We start from the raw sequence: 20937 nt of genomic DNA, 5'->3' as shown, positions 1-20937 counted from the left end.
GTAGTGTGTGTGTGTAGCAGGCATGCACTGAGGGCATAGGTGTGTAGTTGGGTGTGCAGCAGGCGTGTAGTAGGAGTTTAACGGGTGTATAACAAGTGTGCAGCCAGTGTGTAATGAGTGTAGTAGGCATGTAGTGGGTGTTTAACGGGTGTATAACAGGTGTGTAAGCAGGCGTGTAACGAGTGTACCAGGCATGCACCGGGAGTAATGGTGTGAAGTTGATGTTTAGCAGGTGCGCAGTGGGCGTGTAAAACTGTGTAGCAGGTGTGCAGGTAGGTGTGTAGTAGGTGTGCAGTTAGGTGTGTAGCAGGTGTGCAGGTAGGTGTGAAGCAGGAGCGTCTCACTGCTTGTTCAACAAAGTCTCCCACAGACCTCACCCCGCATCTCACTCTCCTGCACCTCACTCTCCCGCACCTCACTCTCCCACACCTCACACTACGGTACCTCACTCTCCCACACCTCACTCTCCCGCACCTCACTCTCCCGCACCTCACTCTTTCACATTCACTCTACCGCACCTCACTCTCGCACACTTCACACTCCCGTACCTCACTCTCTCACACCTCACTCTCCCGCATCTCACTCTCCCGCACCTCACTCTCCCACACCTCACTCTCCCGCACCTCACTCTCCCACACATCACTCTCCCGCACCTCACTCTCCCACACCTCACACTACCGTACCTCTTTCACACCTCACTCTACCGCACCTCACTCTCGCACATTTCACACTACCGTACCTCACTCTGCCACACCTCACTCTACCGCACTTCACTTTCCCACACCTCACTCTCCCGCACCTCACTCTCCCACACCTCACACTACCGTACCTCACTCTTTCACACCTAACTCTACCGCACCTCACTCTCGCACACTTCACACTACCGTACCTCACTCTTTTACACCTCACTCTACCGCACCTCACTCTCGCACACTTCACACTACCGTACCTCACTCTCCCACACCTCACACTACCGTACCTCACTCTCCCACACCTCACTCTACCGCACCTCACTCTCGCACACTTCACACTACCGTACCTCACTCTCTCACACCTCACTCTACCGCACTTCACTCTCCAACACTTCACTCTACTGCACCTCACTCTCTCGTACCTCACCCCCGCATCTCACTCTCCCGCACCTCACTCTCCCACACCTCACTGTCCCGCACCTCACTGTCCCGCACCTCACTGTCCCGCACCTCACTCTCCCACACCTCACTCCAGCGCACCTCACTCTCTCTCACCTCACTCTCCCGCACCTCACTCTCCCGCACCTCACTCTCCTGTACCTCACCCCCCCGAACCTCACTCTCCCGCACCTCTCTCTCCCACACCTCACTCTCCCACACCTCACTCGCGCACCTCACTCTCCCGCATCTCACTCTCCAGTACCTCACTCTCCCGCACCTCACTCTCCGCACCTCACCTCACTCTCCCGCACCTCACTCTCCCGCACCTCACTCTCCCACACCTCACTCTCCCGCACATCACTATCCCACACCTCACTCCCGCACCTCACTCTCCCGCATCTCACTCTCCCGTACCTCACTCTTCCGCACCTCACTCTCCCGCACCTCACTCTCCCGCACCTCACTCTCCCGTACCTCACTCTCCCGCACCTCACTCTCCCACACCTCACTCTCCCCCACCTCACTCTCCCACACCTCACTCTCCCGCACCTCACTCTCCCACACCTCACACTACCGAACCTCACTCTTTCACACCTCACTCTACCGCACCTCACTCTCGCACACTTCACACTACCGTACCTACCTCTCCCACACCTCACTCTACCGCACTTCACTTTCCCACACCTCACTCTCCCGCACCTCACTCTCGCACCTCACTCTCCCACACCTCACTCTCCCCCACCTCACTCTCCCACACCTCACACTACCGTACCTCACTCTTTCACACCTCACTCTACCGCACCTCACTCTCGCACACTTCACACTACCGTACCTCACTCTCCCACACCTCGCACTACCGTACCTCACTCTCCCACACCTCGCTCTACCGCACCTCACTCTCGCACACTTCACACTACCGTACCTCACTCTCTCACACCTCACTCTACCGCACTTCACTCTCCAACACTTCACTCTACTGCACCTCACTTTCTCGTACCTCACCCCCGCATCTCACTCTCCCGCACCTCACTCTCCCACACCTCACTGTCCCGCACCTCACTGTCCCGTACCTCACTGTCCCGCACATCACTCTCCCGCACCTCACTCTCCCGCACCTCTCTCTCCCACACCTCACTCTCCCGCACCTCACTCTCCCGCACCTCACTCTCCCGCATCTCACTCTCCCGCATCTCACTCGCAGCTCAAGACATGACCTCAGGAAACGAAAATAGAGGACATATAATAAAGAATAAATGATTAAGAATAGAGTACAAGTGATAGAGAATAAAAGATAAATAACAGAATAGAAGAAAATAGAGGATATATGATAAAGAATAGATTGAAATGGTAGAGAATAGAAAAAATAATATGGAATATAGGAAAATTATAAAGAACAGAAGAAAATATATTGAAAATGGTAGAAATGGGAAAAATTATAGAAAAGAGAAAAAATTACAGAGAATAGAGGAAAATGATGCACAAAAAAGAATGGAGGAGCAATTAGAGCAAAAGAAAGGGGGGGGGGTAAGAATGGCAAAGAATAAGACGGAATAAAGAACAAAGAAAAACAGAATAGAGAAGAGCTGTAAAAATACCGAGGATAGAGAATAGTAGATAGAGAACTGAGGATACAAAACTGATGATAGAGGATAGTGAAAACAGGACATAGAAGTGAGGATAAGAATAGATGGTATGAAAAATAAAGAACAGAGGATAGAAATTAGAGGACGAGAGAAGTGAGGATAGAAAACAGACAGGAATAGAAGGTAATGAATAGAGAATAGAGCATAGAGGATAGGGAATGGATGATAGGAAATAGGGAATAATAAATAAAGGATATGGAACAAAGAGAAATAAACTATAAAAGATAAAGCAAAAAGGATATAAAATATAGACTACTACTAATAATAATAATAATAATAATAATAATAATAATAATAATAATAATAATAATAATAATAGCAGAAAGTAAAGAAAATGAAGACTGGACAGAGGATAGTAGACAGGGAACAGAGGATAAAGAATAGATAATAAGAAAGACATAACTGAGAACAAAGAATAGAGAACAGATAATAAAGGATAAAGACGAGAGAAGAGAGGACAGAGTGGAGAAGCGGGGACAGGGAATAGAGGAGAGTAGACCGAGAAGACAGAATGGAGAACAGCAGAAAACAGAGATCTTTGACTGGAGAGAGAAACGCAAGACAACAGATGATAGAAAGTTAGAAAAAAACAGTAAAAGAAAAGAAAACGGATTATTATTATTATTATTATTATTATTATTATTATTATTATTATTATTATTATTATTATTATTATTATTATTATTATTATTATTATTATAATTATTGTGGTTGTTGTTTTTTTATTATTATTATTATTATTATTATTATTATTATTATTATTATTATTATTAATTATAATTTTCACAAATTTTCTACCCTAGTGTTGCAATTATTTCCTGTATTGCATTCTGTTTTTTTTTTTAATCTCCAGACCAGTTTCTTCCTGCTCTTGTTACGTTACAGGTGGAGACTGATCGCCACAGATCACGTATGTTACAGGTCCGGCCAGTGGTTTTTTTTTTTGGAGGGGGGAGGGGGTCTGACATTACGGGCGCATACATGACAGATGGTCCGTGCGTATTATTGCGTATTATGGTGGTGAAAGTGGGAAGGAGAGCTAAGCCCATAGTGGTCATATAGGGCTTGTGGAGAATGGGAGGCAATCATGGACCGCGTCGTGGGGTCGCTGACCCCCGGAACACCCTCCAGGTATCCAAGGATGGAGGATGATCAGGTTCAATTGCTTGGATGAAGAGCCCCTCACAAGGGGTGATCTGTGCGTAATTACTGTTTATTTAATTTATCATTTCAGATTATTTTCGTAATTATTTATTTGATACAGGTACACAACGCCGACAGGCTTGATGTTTCTTACTATCTACCTGTTTGTTGCCACATGAGCCGAGATATCCTCATTAATTCCCGGCTTTAGTATGTTTTTATGTTCTCAATCTGTCAACTAATTTGTGTTACCGGAATTGTCATAGTACGATATGTACACCTAGCAGTTCATTTGCAAGAACATAAGAAAGAATGAACACTGCAACAGGCATACTGACCCATGTTGAAGATTGAGACACTTACGCAGCATATGGGAATCTTTATTCAGGAAACGTTTCGCCACAAAGTGGCTTCATCAGTCCAATACAAAGAAGTCATAAGGAGAGGAGGAGAATGAGGTAATCAGTCCCTCAACCTGGAGTTGATGTGTTCAGTCCATCAATCTTGTAGAATGTACAGCATAGGGCCGTAGACGTGGCTTATATACTGTAGTGAGGTGAGGTGAAGCAGGTGGAGGCGGGGTCATAGTGGTACCATCCACTAGTCGAAGTAGGTCTTCGTCCAAAGGTTGAACAAGTGTTGAAGAAATCTTTGTAACAAGATCCCATGATGCTGCAGTGTCTGACAGTTGTGATGAATGGTTTGAAAAACCGACAAGTTGAAGATAGAGACACTTATGCAGCATATGGGAATCTTTATTCTTTGTATTGGACTGATGAAGCCACTTTGTGGCGAAACGTTTCCTGAATAAAGATTCCCATATGCTGCATAAGTGTCTCTATCTTCAACTTGTCGGTTTTTCAAACCATTCATCACATACTGACCCATGCGGAGCAGGTCCAGGTCCCCTCCCCCCCGGATTAGCCCAATGATCCACCCCTCCCGGATTAGCCTAATGACCCACCCAGTCTGGTCACCTCCACTCAAGGAGCACGGCACCAGACCCAGCAGCATGAGCTAGTCAGGTCCAACTCACACCCACTCATGGATTTATCTAACCTATTTTTAAAACTACACAACGTTTTAGCCTGAATAACTGTACTCGGGAGTTTGTTCCACTCATCCACAACTCTATTACCAAACCAGTGCTTTCCTATATCCTTCCTGAATCTGAATTTTTCCAACTTGAAACCATTGCTGCGAGTCCTGTCTTGGTTGTACAGCCCTTGTGGCTTAGCGCTTCTTTTTGATTATAATAATAATAATGGAAATTTTCAGCACGCTATTTACATCCCCTTTATTTATTACTGTTTTCCATTTATACACCTAGATCATATCCCCCCTAATTCTACGTCTTTCTAGAGAGTGCAGATTCAGGGCCTCAGTCTATCATAGGGAAGATTTCTGATACATGGGATAATCTTTGTCATCCTCCTCTGTACGTTTTCCAGAGCATTTATATCCATTCTGTAATACGGTGACCAGAACTGAGCAGCATAGTCTAAATGAGGCCTAACCAAGGATATATAGGTCAGGTGTAGGCGTCACGTGCAGCACAGCAGCTCATGCCTGGCAGGCAGTATATAGGTCATATTAAGTCATTTGTGACGACGACAGCTGAATGCAGGCAAGATAGGGTGAGTATGTGTGTATTGAGTCGCAATTTTGGGCGTGGCAAACTGCGTACTGATGTTGGAGGCGCTGAGCACGTGGGCGTGATAGTTGTGGGGGATAGGTGGGGGGCGGGGGAATGGCGGGGTCTTGGGTATTAATAATAATACACACGCTCCCTCATGGGGGAACGCTAAACCCGCAGGGGTCGGATAGAATCTACGGGATATAATCGGGTTCGATCCAGGGAAGGAGAGGTTAGGTTCAATTCTTTGGATTAAGAGCCCTCTCCATCAAGAACCTCCCTTCAGTTTCTTGATATTAGTGTACTCACCTAGTTGTGGTTGTAGGGGTCGATTCACAGCTCCTGTGTGTGAGTGTGTGTGTCTGTGTGTGTGCGTGTGTGTGTGTGTGTGTGTGTGTGTGTGTGTGTGTTTGTGTGTGTGTGTGTGTATGTATGTGTGTGTGTATGTGTACTCACCTAGTTGTACTCACCTAGTTGAGGTTGCAGGGGTCGAGTCCGAGCTCCTGGCCCCGCCTCTTCACTGATCGCTACTAGTTGTGTGTGTGTGTGTGTGTGTGTGTGTGTGTGTGTGTGTGTGTGTGTGTGTGTGTGTGTGTGTGTGTGTGTGTGTGTGTGTGTGTGTGTGTATGTATGTGTGTATGTGTATGTGTGTGTGTGTATGTGTGTGTATGTGTGTGTATGTGTGTGTGTGTATGTATGTGTGTGTATGTATGTGTGTATGTGTGTGTGTGTGTGTGTGTGTAAGCTCCTGCCCCAGGATATCTTCCTCTCCATTAGCATACTCTCAGCAGCAACTTTATTAACACATTTTTCGTCTGAATGTAAAAAAAGCCTAACCTCTTAAAAGATGTAATCTGTGGCTGAAAATTTTTTTAAGTGATGCATTTCTCAACATAACTATCTTGATCTGTCTCCTGCATCTCCACACACGCAACTTCTTAAATTTACGCATCTCAGTATAATTTATTTCAGTGACGTTTGCCACCTGGATAACGTAGAGATATAGTGAAACACCTGGTGAGTTTGAGAGAGCTTAAAAAGTCAGATGATCTTGAGAGACAGTGTAACCCAGTTTCTGAAGCGGCTACGGGATTGGCTGTTGATGTGTTGCGGGAGCGGCTGGCTGGCCAGGCATGCGCAGTGCGCCCGCATACCTGGAGCCTGGATGGTGGGTGTCCCCCACACCCATGCTGTCTGCTCCCCCACTCACCTGTGCAGTGTTCTCCACGCACCCACAGCAAGTTAGAGTCGGGCAACCTTCTATCCCAGTGTGTGTGTACCACTTGCTCAGTATGAACAAGCGTAAGAGGAGCAGGGCTGTAGCCTTTTGTGTATCGTAGTGCTTCTGAATATTAGTGAACACCACTAGTAGCGTGAATTTCTTTCAAGTTTAGTGAAGATTCTTGTTAGTTGACATCATGAAGATGGCGAGGCGAGGCGGCGCGGACCCAACACCTATCTGCCGTTGCCGAGTGTTGTACCTGGGGTCGTCGGTTCCCCAGGTCACTAAGGACGGCCTGCAAGGCATACAGGAACCCCTCAGGGAGTTATACCCTGCAGAGGGCGCGGTCAGTGCACGAGGAATAGACTCCTGGCTCTCGGTGTGGTCCAATGGCCTACTACTCGAAAACGTAGATGAAAACCAGAAAAAAGTGACACGTTTCTTTCCCATTGATTCTCTTCATTACTGCGCTGCCGTCAGGTATGTGGTGGTGGCAGGTGGAGAGGGCGCTGCAGTGCAGAGATTCTTGCCGCTTGACTCCCCCTTCGCCAGGAACCCTAACATCAATCACCCACCGTTGTTCGCCTGCATCATGCGCCGCACTACCGGCATCAAGGTTCTCGAGTGCCACGCCTTCATATGTAAACGTGAGACTCCAGCAAATGCCTTAGTGCGTTGCTGCTTCCATGCTTATGCTGACTCCATGTATGCCCGCAGTCTTGAGGGCGGCGGCAATAGTCAGTACGGTTCCGTGTACGGCGGCAGAGCCACTGAGGAACGCGTCCTTGAAATAGAAGACTTCAGCAGCTCTGCTTCAGAAATCATTCCAACGTCTCTTGGTTCATCACCGACCCAGGATGCGCCGGCATCGCCCACCTCCCAGGGCTCACCCGGGGACGAAATATCTATATACAACGGCGACGACAACCACAAAGTGTGGGCAGGACCCCACAAAACGGAGACGGAGCTCATCTATTCTGACTATTCCTCGGGGACGATGCGATCAGCGAGGTCATCATCATCCCTGTACGGAACTGCTAGCGGAACTCGGCCCTCTCGACCCCGTCAGATGATCATGCCCTCCGTCGCCCCGCCTCCTCCTGATACCGACAAAGATAAAAAGGGGAAGAAAGATGCCAAAAATAAGGCTCGTCGCGATGAGGACACGATGAGTAGGCTGACCAATGGAGGGCCTCCACGCCCGGGGAGCATAATCAACGGCGGTATGAGGCATCATAACGGTAGTCTTCCCCGCCACATGAACGGCCACTCCTCACCACCTAAGACGAAGGGAAAGTTCCGCATACTCGGCAGCAGCAGCCTCTCCGACAGGAAGAGCAAGGGCCTGCGGGCACCCCCACCCTTCATAATGGTGCAGGGCCCCCCGGGCCCACCAGCCCATCATGGCCCACCTCCCCCTCACGGACATCACGTATCACATGGACTCCCAGGGCCACATGGTCCTCCAGGTCCACATGGACCCCCAGGATCTCATGGCCCCCACATGAATGCACCCATGGTGCCTGCAATAGGACCCATGCCTCCACCACATATGGTACCCCTCCAGGGGCCTCCTCCACAACACATGCTTCCCCCACCTGGACCCCCGCACGTCATGTTGGCCCCTCCTGGACCCATGGGACCACACGTCCCTCCAGGTCCTCCACACCCGGGGGTTTATGGCCCTCCAGGCCGTCGGCCTCCATCAAGGGTCCTTGAGGAACCTATCTACATGCCTTCCACCCGTCCCCTGAGTCCCACAGCATCCTACCAGCCGGGACACTTTCCCCACGAGCAGTACCTCATGGAACATTACGCCACTACCGGACGACCCAAACACAAGAAGAAAAAGAAGACCAGCAACAAGAAGGAGTCTGACGAAGACATATACGGCAGAAAGGGTCATCTAAACGAGCGGGCTTTCTCGTACAGCATCCGCGAGGAACATCGATCTCGCTCCTACGGATCCCTGGCAGGGATTGGCGAGGACTCGATGAGCAAGAAGGACCGAGAGATCCTGCAGCTAGTGGCCGATCTGGACCTGAGTGGCGATGAGCTGGAAAGGGTGGAGCCTCGGCCTGGTGTGTACCGACCTCCACACTCAGACCGACTTTCAGCCTCCGGCACCATCACCTCCAGGCTCTCCCGGGCCTCTAGACGATAAGCACACCCAGGTAGGAACCCACAACTAGCATACTTTGTTGTAAAGTAATGTGGGTTATACGACGCAATAGCTGAGGTTTCATCTTTCGGTGTGTAACAGTGATATGATTTGTAGCAGTGAGGTGTGGCAGTAATGTGATTTATAGCAGTAAGATGTAGCAGCGTTGATGTGATTTGCATCATTGAGGTGTATTAATGATATATAGCACTGGTGTGCACTAGTAATGTGTATTGATGTGTAGTTGTGGTGAGCAGCAGTGAAGTGTATTATTGATGTGTAGCAGTAGTGCATAGCAAGTAGTAATATGTGTAGTAGTATATAGTAAGTAGTAATATGTGTAGTAGTGTACAGTAGTGGTGTATAACAGTGGTGTATAGTAGTGGTGTATAACAGTGATGTATAAGTGGTGTATAGTAGTGGTGTATAACAGTGGTGTATAGTAGTGGTGTATAACAGTGGTGTATAGTAGTGGTGTATAACTGGTGTATAACAGTGGTGTATAGTAGTGGTGTATAACAGTGGTGTATAGTAGTGGTGTATAACAGTGGTGTATAGTAGTGGTGTATAACAGTGGTGTATAACAGTGGTGTATAGTAGTGGTGTATAACAGTGGTGTATAACAGCGGTGTATAGTAGTGGTGTATAACAGTGGTGTATAACAGTGGTGTATAGTAGTAGTGTATAACTGGTGTATAACAGTGGTGTATAGTAGTGGTGTATAAGTGGTGTATAACAGTGGTGTATAGTAGTGGAATATAGTAGTGGTGTATAACAGTGGTGTATAAGTGGTGTATAGTAGTGGTGTATAACAGTGGTGTATAACAGTGGTGTATAGTAGTGGTGTATAAGTGGTGTATAACAGTGGTGTATAGTAGTGGTGTATAGTAGTGGTGTATAACGGTGGTGTATAGTAGTGGTGTATAGTAGTGGTGTATAACAGTGGTGTATAGTAGTGGAGTATAGTAGTGGTGTATAACAGTGGTGTATAACAGTGGTGTATAGTAGTGGTGTATAACAGTGGTGTATAACAGTGGTGTATAGTAGTGGTGTATAGTAGTGGTGTATAACAGTGGTGTATAACAGTGGTGTATAACAGTGGTGTATAACAGTGATGTATAGTAGTGGTGTATAGTAGTGGTGTATAACAGTGGTGTATAACAGTGGTGTATAGTAGTGGTGTATAATAGTGGTGTATAACAGTGGCGTATAGTAGTGGTGTATAACAGTGGTGTATAACAGTGGTGTATAGTAGTGGTGTATAATAGTGGTGTATAACAGTGGTGTATAACAGTGGTGTATAGTAGTGGTGTATAACAGTGGTGTATAGTAGTGGTGTATAGTAGTGGTGTATAACAGTGGTGTATAGTAGTGGTGTATAACAGTGGTGTATAACAGTGGTGTATAATAGTGGTGTGTAGTAGTGGTGTAATATAGTAGTGTGTAGTAGTGTATAATAGTGGTGTGTAGTAGTGGTGCAATATAGTAGTGTGTAGTAGTGTGTATAATAGTGGTGTGTAGTAGTGGTGTAATATAGTAGTGTGTAGTAGTGTGTATAATAGTAGTGTGTAGCAGTGGTGTATAATAGTGGTGTGTAGTATTGTTGTATAATAGTGGGGTGTAGTAGTGGTGTATAATAGTGGTGTGTAGTATTGTTGTATAATAGTGGGGTGTAGTAGTGGTGTATAATAGTGGTGTAGTATTGTATAATAGTGGGGTGTAGTAGTGGTGTATAATAATAGTGTGTAGTAGTGGTGTATAATAGTGGTGTGTAGTAGTGTTGTATAATAGTGGTGTAGTAGTGGTGTATAATAGTGGCGTGTAGTAGTGCTGTATAATAATAGTGTGTAGTAATGGTGTATACTAGTGGGGTGTAGTAGTGGTGTATAATAGTGGGGTGTAGTAGTGGTGTATAATAGTGGCGTATAGTAGTGGTGTATAATAGTGGGGTGTAGTAGTGGTGTGTAATAGTGGCGTATAGTAGTGGTGTATAATAATGGGGTGTAGTAATGGTGTATAATAGTGGTGTGTAGTAGTGGTATATAATAGTGGCGTGTAGTAGTGCTGTTTAATAATAGTGTGTAGTAATGGTGTATAATAGTGGTGTGTAGTAGTGGTGTATAATAGTGGGGTGTAGTAGCGGTGTATAATAGTGGGGTGTGGTAGTGGTGTATTATTTGTGGGGTGTAGTAGTGGTGTATAATAGTGGTGTGTAGTAGTGGTGTATAATAGTGGGGTGTAGTAGTGGTGCATAATAGTGGAGTGCAGTAGTGGCGTATAATAGTCTGGTGTAGTAGTGGTGTGTAGTAGTGGTGTATAATAGTGGGGTGTAGTAGTGTTGTATAATAGTGGTGTGCATCATTGTTGTATAATAGTGGTGTGTAGAAGTGTTGTATAATAGTGGTGTATAAAAATGGTGAGTAGTAATGTTGTATAATAGTGTTGTATAATAGTGGTGTGTAGTAGTGTTGTATAATAATGGTGTATAATAGTGGGGTGTAGTAGTGTTGTATAATAGTGGTGTATAATAGTGGTGCGTAGTAGTGTTGTATAATATTGTTTGTAATAGTGGTGTATAATAGTGGTGAATAGTAATGGTGTGTAGTAGTGTTGTATAATAGCGGTGTATAATAGTGGTGTGTAGTGTTGCATAATAGTGGTGTATAATAGTTGTGTATAATAGTGTGTGTGTAGTAGTATAATGTTGTAGTAGTGTTGTATAATAGTGTATAATAGTGGTGCGTAGTAGTGTTGTAGTTGTATAATAGTGGTGTGTAGTAGTGGTGTATAATAGTGTGTGTAGTAGTGTTGCATAATAGTGGTGTATAATAGTGGTGTGTAGTAGTGTGTATAATAGTGGTGTGTAGTAGTGTTGTATAATAGTGGTGTGCGTAGTATAATAGTAGTTGTATAATAGTGGTGTGTAGTAGTGTATAATAGTGTGTAGTGGTGTGTAGCATAATAGTTGTATAATAGTGGTGTATAATAGTGGTGTGTAGTAGTGTTGTATAATAGTGGTGTATAGTAGTGTTGTATAATAGTGGTGTGTAGTAGTGTTGTATAATAGTGGTGTGTAGTAGTGTTGTATAATATTGGTGTGTAGTAGTGTTGTATAATAGTGGTGTGTAGTAGTGTTGTATAATAGTGGTGTGTAGTAGTGTTGTATAATAGTGGTGAGTAGTAGTGTTGTATAATAGTGGTGTGTAGTAGTGTTGTATAATAGTGGTGTGTAGTAGTGTTGTATAATAGTGGTGAGTAGTAGTGTTGTATAATAGTGGTGTATAGTAGTGTTGTATAATAGTGGTGTGTAGTAGTGTTGTATAATAGTGGTGTGTAGCAGTGTTGTATAATAGTGGTGTGTAGTAGTGGTTGTATAATAGTTGTGTATAATAGTGGTGTGTAGTAGTGTTGTATAATAGTGGTGTGTAGTAGTGTTGTATAATAGTGGTGTGTAGTAGTGTTGTATAATAGTGGTGTGTAGTAGTGGTTGTATAATAGTTGTGTATAATAGTGGTGTGTAGTAGTGTTGTATAATAGTGGTGTGTAGTAGTGTTGTATAATAGTGGTGTGTAGTAGTGTTGTATAATAGTGGTGTATAATAGTGGTTTGTAGTAGTGTTGTATAATAGTGGTGTGTAGTAGTGTTGTATAATAGTGGTGTGTAGTAGTGTTGTATAATAGTGGTGTGTAGTAGTGTTGTATAATAGTGGTGTATAATAGTGGTTTGTAGTAGTGTTGTATAATAGTGGTTTGTAGTAGTGTTGTATAATAGTGGTTTGTAGTAGTGTTGTATAATAGTGGTTTGTAGTAGTGTTGTATAATAGTGGTGTGTAGCAGTGTTGTATAATAGTGGTGTGTAGTAGTGTTGTATAATAGTGGTGTGTAGTAGTGTTGTATAGTAGTGGTGTATAATAGTGGTTTGTAGTAGTGTTGTATAATAGTGGTGTGTAGTAGTGTTGTATAATAGTGGTGTGTAGTAGTGTTGTATAATAGTGGTGTATAATAGTGGTTTGTAGTAGTGTTGTATAATAGTGGTGTATAATAGTGGTGAGTAGTAGTGTTGTATAATAGTGGTGTGTAGCAGTGTTGTATAATAGTGGTGTATAGTAGTGGTGCGTAGTAGTGTTGTATAATAGTGGTGAGTAGCAGTGTTGTATAATAGTGGTGTATAATAGTGGTGTGTAGTAGTGTTGTATAATAGTGGTGTGTAGTAGTGTTGTATAATATTGGTGTGTAGTAGTGTTGTATAATAGTGGTGTATAATAGTGGTGAGTAGTAGTGTTGTATAATAGTGGTGTATAATAGTGGTGTGTAGTAGTGTTGTATAATAGTGGTGTATAATAGTGGTGTGTAGTAGTGTTGTATAATAGTGGTGTGTAGTGGTGTTGTATAATAGTGGTGTATAGTAGTGGTGCGTAGTAGTGTTGTATAATAGTGGTGTATAATTGTGGTGAGTAGCAGTGGTGTGTACTAGTGTTGTATAATAGTGTTGTATAATAGTGGTGTGTAATGTTGTATAATAGTGGTGAGTAGTAGTGTTGTATAATAGTGGTGTATAATAGTAGTTAGTAGTGTTGTATAATAGTGGTGTGTAGTAGTGTTGTATAAAAGTGGTGTATAATAGTGGTGTGTAGTAGTGTTGCATAATAGTGGTGTATAATAGTGGTGTGTAGTAGTGTTTTATAATAGTGGTGTGTAGTAGTGTTGTACAATAGTGGGGTGTAGTAGTGATTTCAACGCGTTAAGCGAAGTTATCTGTTTCACCAACTTGAAAGTTCACCATGTTTTCTGTGTCTCAGAATTCATCGTGTGACACGATACGTATATATATATATATATATATATATATATATATATATATATATATATATATATATGTAAGGCATTCGCAAGAGCAGGCGAAATATACACAAACACTGATCTCTGGCTGAAGGAGACTCGAACCTACGAACCTTGGAACAACGTACGCAGTGTTATACCAATCTCACCACACTGGACAATACCTTTGGTGTAGCTTGCGCTACGCGTTGATCCAATGCAGCTAGCTTTCAGGGAGAAGGCTTACAGCTTTTCATCTCATCCCCTGCATGCATCAGCCTTACTAGAGATTTTAACAATGCAGGGAATTCGCGAGAGCAGGCGAAATATACACAAACACTGATCTCTGGCTGAAGGAGACTCGAACCTGTAAGCCTTCTCCCTGAAAGCTGGCTGCCTTGGATCAGCAAGTAGCGGAAGCTGCACGCCAAGGTATTGTCCAGTGTGGTGATATATATATATATATATATATATATATATATATATATATATATATATATATATATATATATATATATACAAACACTGATCTCTGGCTGAAGGAGACTCGAGCCTACGAACCTTAGAACAAGGTACGCAGTGCTATACCGAACTCACCACACTGGATCAATACCTTGGAGTCCAGCTTGCGCCTGCTCTTGCGAATTCCTTGCATTGTTAAAATCTCTAGTAAGGCTGATGCATGCAGGGGATGAGATGAAAAGCTGTAAGCCTTCTCCTTGAAAGCTGGCTGCCTTGGATCAAAGTCTAGCGCAAGCTGGACTCCAAGGTATTGGTCCAGTGTGGTGAGTTTGGTATAGCACTGCGTACCTTGTTCTAAGGTTCGTAGGTTCGAGTCTCCTTCAGCCAGAGATCAGTGTTTGTGTATATTTCGCCTGCTCTCGCGAATTCCTTGTATATATATATATATATATATATATATATATATATATATATATATATTGCGTCTGTACGCATCAAATATGGCGTACTTAATAGTACTACTGCTAATAATAATATTATTATTGTTTTTATTATTATTAATTATTATATAAGAACATAAGAACATAAGAACATAAGAAAGAAGGAACACTGCAGCAGGCCTACTGGCCCATACGAGGCAGGTCCAAGTCTCCTACCGGCTTAAGCCAATGCCCCAACCTTGTCAGGTCAGGTCACATTCACTTAAGGAAGGGTCACGGCAACTGACCTAGTAGCACAAGCTAATCAGGTCCAACTCACACCCACCCGCACCCACTCATGTATTTATCTAACCTATTTTTAAAACTACACAACGTTTTAGCCTCTATAACTGTACTCGGGAGTTTGTTCCACTCATCCACAACTCTATTACCAAACCAGTACTTTCCTATATCCTTCCTGAATCTGAATTTTTCCAACTTAAAACCATTGCTGCGAGTCCTGTCTAGGCTAGATATTTTCAGCACGTTATTTACATCCCCTTTATTTATTCCTGTCTTCCATTTATACATCTCAATCATAATATCCCTAATTCTACGCCTTTCTAGAGAGTGCAGATTCAGGGCCCTCAGTCTATCCTCATAGGGAAGGTTTCTGATACATGGGATCAACTTTGTCATCCTCCTCTGTACGTTTTCCAGAGCATTTATATCCATTCTGTAATACGGTGACCAGAACTGTGCAGCAGTCTAAATGAGGTCTAACCAAGGATATATAGAGTTGAAGAACAACCTGAGGGCTCCTATTATTTATGCTTCTTGATATGAAGCCAAGGATTCTGTTAGCTTTATTGCGAACATTTATGCACTGCTGCTTTGGTTTCAGATTACCGCTAACCAGAACTCCTAAATTTTTTTTGGCAATCAGTAATATTAAGATCCACATTATTTAGTTTATATGTGGCATGGTTATTTTCCTCTCCAACATTTAGAACTTTGCATTTGTCAATATTAAACTGCATCTGCCACTTCTCCGACCACTGCATCAGTCTATTCAAATCTTCCCGGAGTGCTCTAATATCCTCGTCAGAATGAATTCGATGTATATGGGGAAATGCTAACCCGATGAAGCCATATAGCTCCTGGAGAATGGTAGGTAATTGGTCTGATCCAAGGAAAATGAGTGTAATTCCATTAAAAACTTTGATATGCAGAAATTAATGAAATTTTCATGAGGTTATATTCCTGGCACAAAAATGTTGATCTGTATCCGCATAATGTTGTGAATATCAGTTTTCGTTTACTTAAGCACTGGTTGCCTGATAATGGCCCTGGACCGGGCGAAACGTCGCGAGGTTTATATCTCCAATGTGTGGGTTAGTTGTGGAGTAATAAACCCTGTAGACCCTTCTAGGTTTAGCTTTTCTCTGAATACAGTAATAAAACTATTTATTAAGCTGCTCAATTAACATATATTTGCAAACATCAAATAAGCTCTAATTTTCACACACACACACACACACACACACACACACACACACACACACACACACACACACACACACACACACACACACACACACACACACACACACACACACACATTCTATACAGCATCTGGGTCCTTGTGTTTTCTCCATGGAGAAAATGGGTACACAGGGTTCCCACAATGGTCAACACACATTTTCACACGTATACATGAAGGTTCACACACGTACACAAAGGTACACGCACACTCTCGTACACAAAGGTGATCAGCAAATCTGAGGCTACTCTAATACTATAAGAAGTGTGTCAAACCAGTTCTGGCCTATATTTTGGAGACCTTGAAAAAACGTTATATGTGTGCATAACCTCCTCAAATCCTTGATGTCCATGAGGCATCTTCTTGTGTTTGTTCAGTGTTATCGTTGCACTGTTGGTCGCACTTGTAAGTGTACGCACTTACAAGTAGAACTAGGGATGTGTTGTAATATACGAGATGTGACAGCTCGAAGAGCCGTATTGATCCTGGTGATTGAACTTTGGACTTGGTGGATCCCATTGTACTGCCGTCACCAGCCAAGAAAAGACACACGTTGCAAAACAAGCTTACTGGATCAATGTTTCGCTTTGTGACTTAATAAAATTCTACACCGACCAAAACGTCTTGATAGACTTGTTTCGCAGTGTCTTTCTTCTGAGAATAACAAACTCTCTACTCCTGTGAACTCTCATGTCCTCTTCCTTCCCTACATTTCCGGTCTTTCTAATCTCAGCAACTCTCTCCGTTCCTTAGACATCAAACTTCATTTTCGCCAGACTAACACTCTTCGCACTAATCTAGTTCATACCTCTCCTCCCTTTATAGATGCTCCTTGTGTCTATTCTATTTCTTATTCCTCCTGTCCTCTTCAGTACTTTGAGAAACTGGCCGATCTTTTTCTGACAGACTTAGGGAATACAAAAGTAGTGTTATGCTTGCCGACACCAACAATGCTCTTTTCTGTCATGTCAGAGATCACAGTCATCCTATTGACTGGTCTTCTGCTAAAACTGTCTACCCTACGTCTAACTTTCACGGTTGTCGTTTGGTTGAATCCTCCCTTATACACAACTTTCTTAGTCCTGGCTTTGTCTCTGTAGATGCCTTCCTTTCCCATTACATTGTTACCTTGTAAAATGCTCCGAACTTTAGAACATCCGTGACTTAACCTGATTCTTTTTCCCCTTCTCCTTCTTCCCCTTTCCTCTTTTTCCTTTGAGTTTTCTTTCTTCTACCTTGGGTATCTGTCCTTTCATTATCCCCCCCCCTCTGTGTTCTTCCTCCAACCCTCTGTGGGCCCCTTACTCCCTTGCAGTTCTCCTCTTTCTTAGTATTTGACTGACTCTACTACTACTACTACTACTTCTACTACTACTGCTACTACTACTACTACTACTACTACTACTACTACTACTACTACTACTACTACTACTACTACTACCACTACCACTACCAGTACCACTACCACTACCACTACCACTACCACCACCACCTCCACCACTACCTACCTCTCTTGCTCCCGTCATCGTCTGCGTGCCTATATATACTCCTCCTCTCTTTTCTGTTAGGGCAGTGTGGTCACAGTGACTCCTACTCTCGACATCACAGTCTCCCTACGATTCCCGTTGGGGAGAGGAACCTCTACCTGTTCGACGATGTTGGCACATCAAATCAGCCAGTGATGTTATAAATGATTCCACTAAACTATCACTTGCTGCCCCTGTAAGAACTTACCTACATCTTAAATTCACAGCGATCCACTCACTCAAGGACTCCTTTATTGTCGTCTGCACCGATGACAATGAAGTAGCTAAACTTATGGACGACACTGCAATGAATACATTGAGAGACCGACAACTCAACATATCACCGTTTCCCTCCTTGCTGGCGAAGCGTTCAGTTTTTGTTAAACAACTGGATAAGATAATCACATCTTAACCAACGGATGAACTGAAGACCTCTATCGAAGAACAGAACACCAGGGCCCCTGTAGACACCATTACACGAATTCCCAATGCTTCATCTATGATCAGAATCACCTTTTCAAACAGATATGGCTACCCAAGCGCTCACTAATGGACTAGCTATCTCATATTACCACATACATCCACGCCACATAGAACCTGAACGTTTTGCCCATGTCTCTCCCTGTTGGAACTGTTACTCTTAACACTCAACCAAGGACTGTCCCATTAAAGACAAAAAGTTCTGTTCTACCTGTGGAAAAGAAGGTCGTGACTTCAAAGCTGCACCACCACCAATGCCACTCCAACATATCTTAACTGCAAGGGTACTCATCATACACTTGCAGCCAAATGCCCACTACGAAAAGAAGTAATGTCGAGAAAAAATAAAGAAGAAACCAAGAAGAATAGCCCCAAATCGCTGACATATGCCGCCATTTCAAAACTCCAGTCGGACACCACCAGAATTTTACAAGCTACACAACAGTCATCTCTATCCAGCAATTCCCTCTCTGCACTCCCTGACGCTGCTCCCTCTAAGGTGCTGTATTGCATGATATATGCACACCTTGCAAATCAAGCAAACCCAGGCACATTCAACATTATAGTTAACGAACTATTCCGTGGTAACAACATGCCGTCATTCAACTTTTCTGACTCGCCAACATCACAGGACTTCCTCAAGATTATCCCAAACACCGTTAACTTCACATCAACTTCAGGCCCAAATCCTGACTCTGCCCCCAAAACACTCCTGAACTACCCCCAGTGACCACTACCACCTCTCAACAACCACCAACAACCAGCCAGACCGCAAATACTCTAGACTCCCAGCCTCTTCTCGACACAATCATAGTAGAAACAATTGAACAAGAATTTTCTGACGAATCCGCCGACGAAGCAGATAGCGACGACTCCAGCACACCCTCTTGGGAAAACCTTACTTTCTACACCTCTCCCTCGAGTGCTGACACTATGACCTGCTCTGAACTCTACAAAGGCCTCGGTAATGTAACAGTCAAGTATGCCTGCGAATCACCTCTTCACTTCACACTCACTCAAGTTCTTGAGCTCATCAAGCCTCTTCGTTTCCCTTTTCCCAACAAGACAACACTTTACCACCTCTCCAGGAGCAGCTTCAAGAAGTTTGCAAATGGCTCCACTGCAAACCTGCCTCCTCAGCTACTAAAATAAACTCCCACATGTCTGCCGCCCTCTGATTGTCCTACCTGCCTGCCCTCTCCTGCGACCTGGAAACTTCCAGCTCTCAAGACTCAAGACCTCACCTACCACGAGACTGTTGTATACACAGCTTGCTCTCTTCCCGTTTTTTCTCCAAGTCTGTCTCACGATCGCCTTAGCTGCTGGCTCTTATTTCTACGACTAAGAAATAAGAGCCAGCGCTATTCTTCGTCTGTCCCGTCTTTCCCGCTCATCCCATTGGAATCTTACTTGCACGTGTTCGTTCGTTCGTTCTGTTAGTATGACTTTGTAAATGGTCCAAGTCAGACCGAAACGTCGTCGTAAGCTCCACTCTTCTATGTGCGGGTTATTTGTGTATACTGAGAATGTTCGCCGACGCGTGAAAGTTCACCCTTCTTCAGGATACGTGCTGTTTACTTAGGGGTTTCTTCTCCCGATGACAATAACAACTGTAAGGTTGGCTCACTGATGTCTTGTTGTCGTTAGGTATAATGTTTGTCAGGAAAGAGGACAAGTGTTTCCTGACGCGGGTCTTAGTCGTATGATGACCCATAGCTGGAGCTTTTGGTCATCTGACCGAGGCCTTCCGCTGGCTTACCGCTCCACCTCTTTAAAAATCATGGTTATGATTATTACCATTAGTACTTTTGCTGTCATTGTTGGTCGCTTACTGGATTATTATAATCATGGGGAGCGCTAAACCCGTAGGATTATACAACGCACATGGGGGGGGGATGGAAGGTATTCAGGCCCAATTCAGGGAACCGGAGCACAGATCCAATTCCCTAGATCAAGAGCCCCTCACCAGCCTCAAGGAACCTCCCTTGAGGGGTCGCTTGCTGGAGTCATCGTCTCAGTATTTATCTTTTTTCTGGCCAGATTTTGGATAGACGTATATTTTTTTCGTGTTTAGATATTGACCAGTACTTTGGTTGTTCGTAAGAACTGGGTTAACGCTTCACATTTTTTCTGCTTTATATGCAAAGGGAAGGTTCCATCTCCCAAAATGTTTTCAGTATTGCTTGGGATTTTAAGGTGGTAAGCTTATTGAAAAATGGTTCTCGCAGTGTCTCCGGGGCAGGCAATGAATGTAATTTTCGTTTATACCTGTTCTGTATCTGTGGTTGTGAGCTGCTAGCTTTATGTACCTTAGTCTTAATCTGCCCCTTGCTGTATGTTACACTTCCCGGCTCATTTTTTTTTAATTTTTTTTTAGTCCTGTAGTGTATTGATGAGAATGACATTTTCTGTTTTTCTCAGATGAATTAGTTGTAGTGATTGTTTTCAAAGTGCCTTGACATACAGTACGTTGGATTGAAAACTGTGCAGTGTTGCATTGTGCACTGCCTTGGCTGGTTCATGAGCATTTCATCTTTGTATTATTCCGCAGTGTGCGAGTATCTGTGGTGTTCATGCAGGAGTACGAGGCATACATATACAAGTTCCTTGCAAGTTTTAGATTATAATTATAATGGGGGAGCGCTAAACCCGTAGGATTATACAGCGCGTGGGGGGAGGTGGAAGGTATTCAGGCTCAATTCAGGGAACTGGAGCACAGATCCAATTCCTTAGATCAAGAACCCCTCACAAG

General features: G+C 43.8%; 1 protein-coding gene across 1 annotated transcript in view; it reads left to right on the top strand.

Annotated features, from left to right (window-relative positions):
• The first annotated feature begins 6688 nt into the window (after positions 1-6688).
• LOC128689414 (uncharacterized) overlaps positions 6689-20937 on the top strand; it is an 82048-nt gene continuing 67799 nt past the window's right edge. The window contains exon 1 of the mRNA XM_053777652.2: positions 6689-8951. Coding sequence (XP_053633627.1) covers positions 6974-8941 — 1968 coding nt within the window. The 5' untranslated portion in view covers positions 6689-6973 and the 3' untranslated portion in view covers positions 8942-8951. The remainder of the gene's footprint in view (positions 8952-20937) is intronic.

This window comes from Cherax quadricarinatus, chromosome 18 (genome assembly GCF_038502225.1).
Source record: "Cherax quadricarinatus isolate ZL_2023a chromosome 18, ASM3850222v1, whole genome shotgun sequence".
Lineage (NCBI taxonomy): Eukaryota > Metazoa > Arthropoda > Malacostraca > Decapoda > Parastacidae > Cherax > Cherax quadricarinatus.
Note: the sequence above shows the minus strand (reverse complement) of the source record. Positions and strands in the feature narration are given on the sequence as shown.